The sequence below is a fragment of the Cricetulus griseus genome, chromosome 2 (assembly GCF_003668045.3).
Source record: "Cricetulus griseus strain 17A/GY chromosome 2, alternate assembly CriGri-PICRH-1.0, whole genome shotgun sequence".
NCBI lineage: Eukaryota > Metazoa > Chordata > Mammalia > Rodentia > Cricetidae > Cricetulus > Cricetulus griseus.
This window is the reverse complement of record NC_048595.1, coordinates 43,090,239-43,103,555: the sequence shown is the minus strand read 5'-3', so window position 1 is coordinate 43,103,555 and position 13,317 is coordinate 43,090,239. Positions and strand designations below refer to the sequence as shown.

Sequence of the window (13,317 nt, the reverse complement as noted above, 5' to 3'; positions counted from 1 at the left end):
TGACAGCTAACAGCTGCCATGAGGACGACCAGGAAAATAGTAAAAAGAACAAAAAGAAATCCCCGGACATTTTCTGCTGATTTTCAGAAAAGATAGTATTTTTCCCTTCGTCAGCTCATCTCCCTTCTCATTTCTCTGACTCTGAATCTATGACTTCTCCACTGTGACTGTGAGCCTTCCTCTCTGTTTCTCCTACAGCCAGCCAAAGACACATCTTCCTCTGGGCATAGTAGCATTTAGGAAACCGAGGCAGGAAGACTGAGATTGGAGTCTGAGCTGTAACTGAGATTTAACCTTGCTCTACTGGCCAATCAGGGATCAGTTTCCTTGGTTCTGTGATTCCAACAAGTAAAAAGGACCCAATTTGAGGTAAAAATACTTGGTAACAAATAAGCATAAATGAAATGTAGATATCCACAGGACAGAATACTTCCAGACACAAGAATGAAGTGCTGAGCTGGGCAGGGGTGGTGCATGCCTTTGATCCCAGCACTTGGGAGGTAGAGGCAGGTGGATTTCTGTTAGTTTGAGGCCAGCCTGCTCTACATAACTAATTCTAGGACAGCCAGGGATACCCAAAGAAACCCTGTCTCAAAACCAAACAAATGAATGAATAAATAAAATAATGAAGTGATGCCTCATGCTACAGTACTAGTGAAACTTGAAAAGGCTTTGCTGTGTCAAATAAGCCAATCACAAAGGGCCACAAATTATATAACTCCACTTATATAAAAAACATACAGAGTTGGTATGTTGCTCAGTGAGCAGGACACTCACCTAACACACCCCAAGGCCCTGGATTCAACCCTTAGCACCAAAAATTCATTAATTAATTTAAAATAAAATTTCCAAGGCCCAGGTGTGGCATGCTCCTGTGATCTCACTTCTGGAAGACAGAGACTTTGAGGCCAGCATGAACTACACGGCAAGACCCTGTCTGTGAAAGTGTATGAAGGAATGAAGGTTTACAAATGGCTAGTGAATTAGAGTAGGGTTTTAAGAATGGCTTCTCACCCTGGTAGATATGCACACAAAGCCATGGGTTTCTCTGCTTGCTTAGTTTTACTTTGCTGAGACAGTCTCATAACACAGGCTGGTTCTGAACTTGCTATATAACCCAGGAAGGCCACATGCTCTTACTCTCTCTGCCTTCATCTCTTGAGTGCCAGGATCACAGCCTGTGCCACCATGCCTCATGATAACTTTTCAAATCACAATCTGGGGGTTGAGGAGACAGCTCAGTCAGCAAAGCTTTTGTTACACAACCATGAGGACCTGGGTTCAGTCCTCAGAACCATGGAAAAAGCCGATATTGGTAGTCTGTGTTTGTAATCTCAATAGCTGGAGGCAGGAGACAGGTGAATCCCTGAGGCTCCCTAGCCAGCCAGCCTCTAGCCTACTCAGTGAGCTCCAGGCCATTGAGAGACCCTGATGGTCTCAAAACACAGATGGATGGCTCCAAAGGAGTAACACCTGAGGTTGACCACTGTACACACAAGCACGCGCGCGCACACACACACACACACACACACACAATCACAATATGGCATTGGTGCAGGAACAAGAAAAGGAAGATTGATTGATCCAGATGTGGTGGCACACACCTATAATCCACCTGAAATGTGACAGCGGGAGAATCTGAACTCAGGTTCATTCTCCAGCACATAGCAAGTTTGAGACCAGCCTGGGCTACAGGAGACCCTGGCTCCAAAAAATATGAAAGAAAGATACCAACTGAGAGAATATACAGCAACAGACCTCCTACTTATGAGGAGGGAGACACTGGCTCCAGAGGTCAGGGCCTGAGTGGATTCTTCAAATCCCTATAGAGGAGATCACGCTAAGCCTAGAGTTTTCCTGCTCTGGCCAAACTTCAGCCTAGGGAATCAGGGCTGACGTTTATATAAAAGAGGAAGACAATCTGAATGGAGCATATGACCAGTGGATGGACTCAGGATTTGGATAGAAAGGAAGGATTATTGCCTGGTGGAACACACTTTCTATCCCAGCACTGGGGATACAGAGGCAGGGGGATCGCAGTTCGAGGCCAGCCTGATCTACATACTGAGTTCCAGACCAGTCAGAGTTACATAGCGGAACCTTGTTTAAAAAAAAAAAAAAAATGTAAGGATTGTCCTATCACAGTAAAAGAAATTGACACTCAAGGAGGCTGAGTAGCTCCCTAGTCATACAGCTGGTCAAAGTGCCTGCTAGAGCATGGTTACCACCGTGCTTTGAGTTGTGAGTGTTGCCGGCTCCCTTCTCGTTCCTCTCCACTGCCCACCCTGCCTTATGACTCTGAATATATAATCCTGCCTCCTCTTCTCTACTCACCCTCAGGAGGGCTGCAGAAAGCCGTGACACCCTGCAGGCTGTCCCACTTCCCCAGATTCTCCTCCAGGGGCATGGTGCGGATGCTGTTGTCCTCAGAATAATCTCTCTGGCTGCTCAGGGTCAAGGTGGAGGTGTCGCTTACCATGAAGCTGGAGTCTATGCTCAGGGACTCAGAGCCCAGGATCAGGGTCATGCAGGATGATGGAGAGAGGGTGGAGTTGGGTGCTTGGGCACTTGAGTGCAGGCTGAGACCTTCACTGGAACCAGGGATCAGGCTGACATGTGAGGCCTGAGCGACAGTCACATTTAAACTAGACCTGGGTCGGCTGCTGGAAATCATATTGATGGACTCCTTGGAGCCTGTGCTCCAGGGTGCACTCAAGGCTTCTTTGGAAATGGATGCAAAAATAGTATGTGAAGTCAGTGTTATGGACTCATTTGAGTTTGGGACTAGACTCAAGTTCACCTTGGAGGTGTTCCTGGAGAGCATACGGTCCAAAGAAGTGTTGGAAGATAGAAGAGGCACCTGTGAGCCCTGCCTGGAGATGCTTTGACTCCGGACCAGTGCGTCCCTGGAAAGAGCCCTTACAAATAGGTTTGGCTCTGGCCTGGATGGATTAGAGTTACTCTGACCCAAATCAAAAACCTTGTTTGAGAGGAACATGGAGACATCCTCAGAGTATGGCCTAGAAGTGTTTTCTGGACTTAAAATAGTGGCCTGGGTAGAGCTGGGGTTTTTAGTTGGTTGTGAGTCTGGGCAGAGACTCCCTGATGAGTTGGGCCTGGCAATGTGGTTCAAACTCTGGTCTGTAGTGTCCACAGAGCAGCTGTTGATCTGGTTAGAGGCTGGAGCCGTGATGCCACTGGCATTGGGGCTGGAGGTGTCATTAGGTACTAGGCCAGGGGCTCCCTCTGGGTCAGGACTCAGAATTGGATGAAGGACTGGAGTGACAGCCAAGCCATGTGCCGGGAGAGGAGCAAGGGCCAGGTCTGGGGTGGGCCTAGGCATGGTGTTGGACATTATTCCTGGAACCTCACAGGAGCTGGGACTCGGTGTCTTCTGTAGGTTTTCATTGAGAATGCGACTAGCAGCCGGACTCAGGGCCATGTCCACTCCGAAGGCTTCTTAATGCCACTGTCCCTTCTGCTGACTTTGGGGCTCCTTGCAGCACTCCTGAGAGAGGAGATGAATGCAGCCTGCTAGAACCCTGTCCTGTGCCCCCCCATCATGAATGAGGGCCTCCTGCTGTTATCAGCTCCTTCTCCCAGCTCCATCACACACCGGTGCCCTTCTCACTCTGTTCCATGCCATGTATACTGACCTCCCTGACCACATCCTGCTCCCCCTGACTTTGTGTTCTGAACAAATATACTGCCGTTGGTCTGGTACCTCCCACTATGCCTTGCCATTCTCAGCTCTCCTACCAAAATACTCATCCCTCTTCATTCTAATGATTGACTGAGCCCTTTTAGAGACAAGCTCTAGGTGTCAAGAACTGTAGTTATTCTAGCCAGACACTGTGGCTCACACCTGTAACACCAGCACTTAGGAGGCTGATGTGGGAGCATAGTTCAAGACCAGCCTGTCTCCAAAAATGAGAGAGAGAGAGAGAGAGAGAGAGAGAGAGAGAGAGAGAGAGAGAGAGAATGACATGACAGAAGGAAGGAAAGGGGGAAAGGAAATGGAGCGGACGAAACTGTGCATATCCTGGATCCCAGATCATCTCCAACTCCCAGACAGTGCCAGGGACACAAGTCAGTCTATAAACAGGCAAATAAGCAACCTCTCCCACTCAAAGGTTGAAAGAAAGGATAAAGTAGTTTGTTATGAGTTATCCAATACTCAGTTCACCAAACAAGGATGCCTGAATCTTGGGACAAACCCCTAAGTCATTAGAACTATTCTGCATGTGGTCACAGCCCAGAGCCTCAGAGGTCCCTTGGCAGAGCACCCTATAGCCTGGCAAGAGAGCACCCAACAGTTACTAAGATGGAACCTACTTGCCCAGCAATCTAACTGTGGGTGGATTCCCCAGTCCCCTGCCTCCTCACCCTATCCCTAAGCCACCCTCCCCCTGTAGGATCTATAAGAGCAGCTCACCTGCCAGCATGGTGTTCCTAAGCAGGAGTGGGCCCCTGGGAAGACATACAAAGGAAATTAAGTCAGGGAAAGAGAGACCAAGACCATCTCTGTGCCACCCACCCTCTGGCTAAACTCATCAATGGCTTCCTGTTGTCCTTGGAACAGTCACTAGTTGTTAGCAGAACCTAGAGGCCTCTTCTGCATCACCCTGCGCGGTCCTCCTTAAACCCCTCCCACTTCACCTTTGCAGGTCTGGGCCTTCCATAGGCTGGGCATCTCTCTTCCATTTCCCTAGTCCAGCTACCACTTAAAGCTGCACCCTTGTAGGTCCCCTAAACAGGCGAAGGCCACCTGTAAGCTCTCAGAGCATCTTGCTGGCTTCCCCTTTCCTGGCACACACATCTGGCCTCTCTACTAGGCAAGCACTCAATACCCTAGGAACTACTTGCTCACTGCTGATTTATGTCTGGCATAGCGCCCAAGCATGGGAAGTGCTCGGTAACATTTGAGGCCTCGGTTTACCTTCTTGTTGTTTTTCTCATCCGTTCTTTCACTAGCTTGCTTTCTTTTCCATTCATTTCTTATTCACTCATGTACTGGTTCTCTAAATCATTTGTTCATTCCCCCAACCTGCATCTGTATGGCTTGGCTTTGGAAGTCATGTAGTTCCTAGTTCATAGATCAGCTTACAAGTGTGAGTGAATGAACCTGGGCAAGAGACTTTTTCCCACTGGCTCTGTGCTCTTCAGTAGTTCCCTGTCCTATAGAGACATTGCCCTAATGGTGTCTGGCAGGGAGTGTGAGGCCTGCAGAAGGCTTTCCTATGTTGCCTTTCTATTCCTTTTTGTTAGAGGCCATGGCAAAGGGCAATCAGGACCTTGGTGCCCAGGGGAAGCCATGTGCATTCCTAACACCTGGGGCCTGCAAAACAGGAACAGTAGCCTTACCATCGCTTCCAAAAACTATTTCATCTGTAGCCAAGGAGTTGAGAGGGTTGGGGATCCTTGATTTCGAGTTCCTTGCCAAAGCCCTTATCTTAATTTTATACCCATCATTTTTCCTCCTTTTACTTGACGAGGGACCAACATTTGCACTTGATCTTTTTCTGTCATATACACAGGTGCTGAACACACACACACACACACACACACACACACACACACACACACACACCATCCAGTCCAGGTAATCTGACACCTCTTCTGGCCTCTGCAGACACTGCATGCACACATTGTACAAACATAATTGAGGCAAAACACTCATTTACATAAAGTATTTTTAAAATTAACTTTTAGCAAAAAGAGGAGCAGGGACAGGCACACATCTGTAATCCCAGCATTTGGGTGGAAAGGAAGAAAGATTAGACTTCAAAGCTAGCTGGGTTACACATGACCTTGCTCTACAAGAACAGATACAATGTCTGTGCTTAATGTACACATTTTGGTGAGTTTGGACATATGCATACATATGGACTATCATCATCACAGCCAAAGTATTAAACATATCCCCTCTGGATGTTCCTGTTCCGATGATCTATGAGTGTGCTACTGTGTGTGTAAGAACATTTAACAAACAGCTCAGTATGTTAGGGCACACCTGTAATCCAAGAACTAGTAAACTGAGGCAGGATGGCACCATGAGTTCAAAACCACCCTGGAATACCCTGTGAGTCCCACGATAGGCTGAGCTACATAGGGAGACCTTGTCTAAAAAACAAACCAACAAAACTTAATATAAGATCTAGCCTCTCAGAGCTAGGTGTGGTGGGGGAGCATTGACATCCCAAGGCCCAGGAGGCTGAGAACAGATCTCAAGTTTGAGGGCCATCCTGGGCTACTGAGTAAGACCTTGTTGCAAATAACAACAAAGTCAGGCATGGTGACTTACACCTATACTTGGGAGACTGAAGTAGAAGTACTGGAAGTTTGAGTACAGCCTGGGCTACATAATGATAGCCTATGATAGACCTATGACCTTATCTCAAACAAAAATAAGTAAATCAAATAAAATACGTTATGTGCCTCCTTAGAATGTGTTCTTGCAGCATCACTGGAACACATTCTCTAAGCATTGATCCCATTTCCTTTTCTCCCCAATAACTGAGTTTTGAAAAGCTTGTCTGATGGACTGAGTTGTAAAGACAGAAGACAGAGTCCTGAATTCGAGGACAAATCACTAAGATCTGCTTACTCTGTCTAGGCCTGGTCGTCCAGGCCTGGGGGAACAGGAAAGCAGGGGGACCAGATGTCTCCCTCTGATACATAGTAAGTCCCAGCCCTTACTGGAGTGCATGCCTCAAGAAGAAAAAATAGAAGAGCCAGGTGTGGCACACGCCTTTAAACACAGCACTCGGGAGGCAGAGGTGGGAGCATCTCTGCGAGCTTGGGGCCAGCCTGATCTACAGAGTGAGTTCCAGACCAGCTAGGACACATAGTGAGACCTTGTCTCAATAAACAATAAATAAATAAATAAATCTATAAAAATAAAATAAAATGCACTTAATACGAGCAACAGGAGGAAAAGGCAGACTCTTGGGGACAATAACAACATGTCTAGCATTCTAGTCTTAGAGTCTCAGAAGGGGATAGGGTGTTGAAAAACATTCACCGTGATAATGGCTGAAACCATCCCTGATTAATAAAAGATACAAGCCTATAGACTCAGAGAAAGTGAGCAAACCTGGGGTAAGCCTGAAAAAGTCTGTGGCAAAACACTAAAACAACAACCATAAGAGTGGTGTTTCATTGTTATTTTCTTATGTTTGTTTGTTTGTTTGTTTGTTTGTTTTTGGATAGGTTTTCCCAGGCTGCCTTTAAAACTGCTATGTAGCCTAGACTGGCCTTAAACTGGAGATCCTCCTGCCTGAGCAGCTGAGAGCTGGGATTGAAGGTGTGCACCACCGTGCCCAGCCATCATGAAAGAAAAGACAATCGAGTATTACCTGCAAATGAGCAGCAATTTGAACGCACAGCCAGGGGTCTGCACACTGGTCTCTGGGTTTCTCAGGCCACATCCTGCCCTGGCCTTGAGCCCACTTTTCAACCATTCTCAACTTCTCTGGCACCTCAGATGTGCTGGAGTTCTCTCTTGGGGCAAAGCCTTTCAATGTCTTGCCCCTTCCTGTGAACTTCCCCTGCCGCCCACTCTACCTTCAAGCCCTTCATCTGGCCCATGCCTCCTCGTCACATTCCAGACTAGCTTTGAAGTCTCCCTCCCCAAGAAATCTTCATGAGATCCCAAATGCTGTTGAGGAACCCTCTTCCTCTGTTTTCTTATGTCTCCATACTAGAACATGAACTGGGTATCTGTACATCTTATTACTCCTGCTTTTCCAGAACACAACACAGCGCCCGGTGCAGAGCAGATACATTCACATAGATGAATGAATGAATGAATGAATGAATGAATGAATGAATGATTGAATGAATGACAGCTCTTCAAGGTAGATGTCGCTGCCCTTATTTACTAGCACATAGAGACTGTTTGGGGATCTAAAATGGTTTTTGCAAAGACCCCAGCAAGTGGCAGAGGTGGCTTCTCAACCCACACTTTCTCCCATAGCACCACAGAGATTCTAGGATTCCCTCAGTGGAAAAAGCACCTTCCTGAGTTTCATCCCATTCCCTCTTGGGCCACGCTCAGCCTTCCACAAATGTCCATCCACACACCATCCTTCTCTGAGTGACAAAAGGAGACGCTCTAGCCCAGGTCCTCTGTACCCTGCTCTCGGTCTCTGACACCCACTCTAGGTCTTCTTACTCAGTTGCCGCTCACCTTCCCTGTTCTCCCACCCTCCACTCTCAAGACAGACAGCCAAGCTTTCTGTGAGCCTTGAGCTGCTAATGTGTTACCTCCACCTGGGGCATCCACATGGCAACAGAAAAGTCAATTTTAATCCAAGGGTATGAAGTAACAACTGTGGGATTATAGCCAGACCAGGAGACTTTTACCTAGTGGGGGTTGGGGTCAAGGTAGCAACTGCCTTGTGGAGGCTGTGGAAGCTGACCCCACCCTTGGTACTTTCCCAAAGCCACCCTTCAGCTTACCTGGGCTCCCCCAACCCAGGCTGGGTTTACAGTCTTTGTGAGGTCACCATGATCCGGAAGTCCCCCAGCCAATAAGGCTCCTGGTCCTGCCCACACAATGGAGAGAAGTAAAGGAATCTTTAGAAAAGGGGTTGTGTCTTCAGATCCCAACACCACTTAGACAGGACCTGACTCAAAAAAAGGCCTAGTCTCAGTGGGTCTGCAGAGCCCCCAGAACAGTGTCAGTGAACTTAGACCTCGGTTTATCTTGATGTGACAGGTGCTTTGGAGCCAAGCAATCCATGAAGAGAAAGGCCAAAAGCCAAATGATCCCAAGTCCTTGATCTTTCCCCTGCTCCACCCTGCTTCATCCAGGGACTGATAAGAGTGTGGATCAGGGTGGGGTGAGGACAGGGACAGAGATGGTCACTGTGTGTGACCTAGTTCTGTGCTGAAGAAAGTAAGGCCCCAAGGCTCTCTCCCAAGAATGTAATTGTTTGTTTGTTTTTCAAGACACGGTTTCTCTGTGTAGTTCTGGCTGGCCTGGAACTCGCTCTGTAAACCAGGCTGGCTTCGAACTTGCAGACATCTGCCTGCCTCTGCCTCCCCAGTACTGGGATTAAAGGTGTGTGCAACCACCACCTGGCTCCCGAGAACATTGTTTTAATGATAAGGCCTTAAAATGATAAGGATTACAGGGATGAGATAGAAACACTTTGGAAGTCCCATTTACAAAATGAGAATGAGGGTGCTGGGGAGATGGCTCAGAGGTTAAGAGCACTGGTTGCTATTCTAGAGGTCCTGAGTTCAATTCCCAGCACCCACATGTTGGCTCACAACCATCTATGGTGAGATCTGGTGCCCTCTTCTGGCCTGCGGGCATACATGCAGACAGAACACTGTATCCATAATAAATCTCAAAAACATAACAAAATGAGAGTGAAACTATACAACAGGTTGTATTTTTGCTTGGACTCAGGTCAGTAAAACTTGATATTCTCAGATGTGAGACACTGTTTGTTCAGAGACATGCTGTCATAGCACTGGCCTCATCAGACTGCCTCAGTGTCCTCAGCATCCCCATCCCTGTCAGTGAATAATAGGCATGTTTGTGATCTTTAACATTTATTTATTCTGTATGTGTATGTGTGTGCACACATGACTCTGGCGTGTGGAGGTAATGCTTGCTTCAGCCCATTCTCTCCTCCCACCATGTGGGCCCCAAGGACCATACTGAGGTGCCTTTTCTAGCGGAGCCATCTCACAGGCTCATGGTTGGTGTTCTTGAATGCTCCCCTGCCTTGGACTCACTCTTCCTGCCCTGACTCCAGCCCTTTGTTCTTCCTGCTCCTATCCACACCGGCCCTTGCTCGTTTGTTCCCTTCTGTTGCTTCAGGGGCTGGTGTCAGCCAGAATTCCTCCTCTTCCTCCTCCTTCCCCACAGTCTAGAAACATAGCTAGGTTTTCTTTTGCCTAGAAAAGTCCTTTCTGGACTGAACCAAGCCCTCTGAATGTGGGTGCCAGCTAGGAGGCCAAGACAGTCTATGGGTCCTCTAACAGTGGAGCCAGTCTTTAACCCTAGAGCACAAATGGACTTTGGAAGCCCATTCCCTATGGAGGGATAATATTGCAGCCCAGATACAGCAAGGAGGGCCTAGGCCCTACCCCAAATGATATGACAGACTTTGAAGGTCCCTGGTAGAGGGCCTCACTATCCCTGGGGAGGAGTTGGGAGATGGGTTGGGGTGGGGAACATGGGAGGATGGGAGTGTGAGGGAATGGGGGATGGATGGATATGTAAATATGAGTAGTAATTAAGGAACTTTTTAAAAAGAATAATTTTACCTATTTTCAAAAAAAAAAAAAAAGAAAGAAAGAAAGAAAGAAAAGTACTTCCTGGGACTGGAGAGATGACTCACTGCACTAGCAACTCTTTCAGAGGACCCAGGTTTGATTCCCAGCACCCATACGGTGGCACACAACCATTTGTAATTCCAATTCCAGGGGAAACGATGCCCATTTCTGGCCTCCTTGGGCACCAGTCACACACATAGTCCACAGACATAGATGCAGACAAAACACCCACACACGTAAAATAATAAAGTCCTTCTTTAGCTGTGGCACACACCTGTAATTCCAACACTCCAGAGGTAGAGTTAGGAAGATTATGAGTTCAAGGCCAGCATGAGCTATAAAGTGCTTTCCTGTCTCAAAGGAGAGAAGTGGGCCTGGCAGCACATGCTTGTAACCCCAGTGACTAAGGGGGCTGAGACAGGAGGATCACAAGTTGAATGGGCTACAGAAAATTCAAGGCCACCTTGACAACTTAGCGAGTCCTGTCTCAAAACAAAGTTAAAAAAAAAAAAGACAGAAGAAAAAGAAAAGAGCTTAGGGTTACATTCTATAGTACCTATAGTAGAGAGCTTGCCTAACATGTGTGAGGCCCCATGGTCCAATCTAAGAACCACAAGGCTTTCAGGGGCCGGAGGGGTGTTCCTTCCTGCCAGGCTACAGATACTGACACTGTGAGGTTAGTCACAGTTACAGCTTCCCTCCCCTCCCTAGTACAGCAGGTGGTTCTCTGCTGTGACTATCAAACACAGGAGACCCCAGGTAGGGCAAGACAACAAAATCGGTGTCCTGCTGCTAGGCCCAAGGCAACCTGATTTATGGCTATATATCATATCTAATCTAGCACATAGCAACCTCACAGACATTCACTGTGTAGTAAGCTTGTCTCTCTAGTCAGAGACTCCTCCCCTTTAAAGTCAATAAAGTAAGGCATTTCCTTTGTTTTGCAGCTGGCATTAATAAATATCCCTTACTTCTGGCAGTAGTGGCACACACCTTTAGTCCTGGCACTTTGGAGACAGAGCCAGGTCTCTGTGTAAGTTCAAGGCCAGCCTGGTCTACATAGTGAGTTCCAGAACCCTATCTCAGACACTCGCACCAGGGGAGGAGGAAGGGATGTGGAGAGGAGAGAGTCACTGACTTGGCCAACCTTCTGGCTATGACTCCTGAGTGCTACGTTTAAAGGTGTGTGCTACCATGCCTGGCTCTTAACTACTTTTAATAGCCACTTACTATCAACCCCCTATATGTGACTTAATATCTTCTTGACCTTTCCACAAACATCTTAGAAAGGATCACTTACATAGCTAGCTCCTCACCAGGTCTATCACTAAGAATACCATCAGACAGCCTCTATCTGTTCTCTACCCTGCTGTAGCTTCACTGCTCTCTCCAAATACACTGATGCTTTTTCTATCTAGCATTATAAAAATCCATGTAACCTTGTTCATTTAGGAAAACTGGAACCCATGTTCCCAAGCCATGCCCACTCATATTTGCCATAAAAAGGTGGTTTTCTATTTTCCTTAGTTCAAATCCTCAGCACCCATGTAAGAGTTGGATGGGCACAATGGCCTGCCTGCAATCCCAGTGCTCAAGAAACAAAGACAAAGGATCCCTGGAGCAAGGTGACTAGCCAGAGTAGACAAATCAACAAGCTGTAGTTCAAGTGAGAGACCCTGCCTCAATATATAAGATTAAGGAACATCAAAAAAGATGACAGATGTCAACTTTTGGCCACCACACACCACATACACATGCTAAAGAAAATGAGAAATAGAACATTATCAGAGCCCTCCTTTTCTCCAGCTGCTTTTTGTTCCCCCAGTACTGGGGGTTGAACCCAGGGCTATGCACACACACACACACACACACACACACACACACACACACACACACACACACACACACACCACATGCAGAGCAAATGTCCTACCATTGAGAGTCCCAGACCTTTTTGTTTTAATTTCTGAAATTAAAAAGTCTAGTGGTTTCCAGGATAGCATCAAACTTGCTATGTAACCCAGGAAGGCTTGAACTCCTGTCTCCACCTCCTAATCGACACTTCTGAACATCAAAGGTCCTCCTGAAGAACTAAGTTTTAAGCCAGGCATGACGGAGGATGCTTGTAACCTTAGCACGGAGAAAATGGAGAAACTCTGGGGCTGATTGGCCAGACAACCTTGCCTGATTAGTGAGGCCCAGGTGAAGGGGAAACTCTCAGAGGCTACAGGGTGCAGGGGTGGGAGGGGTGGGGGAGTGGGGGTGGAGAGATGGCTCAGTGATTAAGAGAGTGTTCTGGTCTTCCTGACAATTAAACTCAGGTCATTAGGCTTGGTGGCAAACACCTTTACCCCCTGAGCCAGCTTACCCACCAAAAGAAACCTTTTTAATGTTTTTTAAAGCTGAGTTTTGAGTTTTCCACTGAGATTTGTTCAGCCCTGGTACTAAATATAACGCTAAAACAATGCACTTCCCATTGTCACTAGAGGCAGCAGGGCCTGTGCTTACATGTGGCACAAATGTGACTTGGGACAGTCTTCTGTGACAAGGGGACAGTCTTCTGTGACAAGGGAACAAAGGAAATATTTGCCATTGGTTTTGTGATGAGCAATAAACATCTTGGAAAAGCAAACTCTGCTTTCGTTCATTGTCATTGTCAAGGAATACATAAAACCAAGACCTCATTTAGCCACTCACATGTCACCTGTCACCTGTCACCTGCTGTCTCCTAACCCCTAAACTACATTCCTCTGCACACTCCCCACAGCTGGCCATGACTCCTCTAAGTTCCCTGGCCTGTGAAATCGGGGCAGTCCCTAGCTTTTTTCATCCTGTTGTCTCTAGAGCACACACACACTCTCTCTGTGTGTCTCTGTCTCTGTTCTGTCTCTGTCTCTCTCTGTCTCTGTCTCTCTCTCTCTATCTGCCTGAGCAGATGACTCAACCCTGCCCATGGACCTGCTGCCCCAGAGATGGCCTATACTCACCCAGGTTCACATACCAGGACTATCAACTCCCATC

At 47.3% G+C, this 13,317-nt stretch overlaps 1 protein-coding gene across 1 annotated transcript in view; it reads right to left on the bottom strand.

Moving 5' to 3' along the window:
* Positions 1 to 3,442, bottom strand: part of Mroh7 (maestro heat like repeat family member 7) — a 45,431-nt gene extending 41,989 nt beyond the window's left edge. Inside the window, exon 1 of the mRNA XM_027402354.2 lies at positions 2,335 to 3,442. Within this exon, the coding sequence (XP_027258155.1) occupies positions 2,335 to 3,442 (1,108 nt within the window). The remainder of the gene's footprint in view (positions 1 to 2,334) is intronic.
* Between the last annotated feature and the right edge of the window lie 9,875 nt (positions 3,443 to 13,317).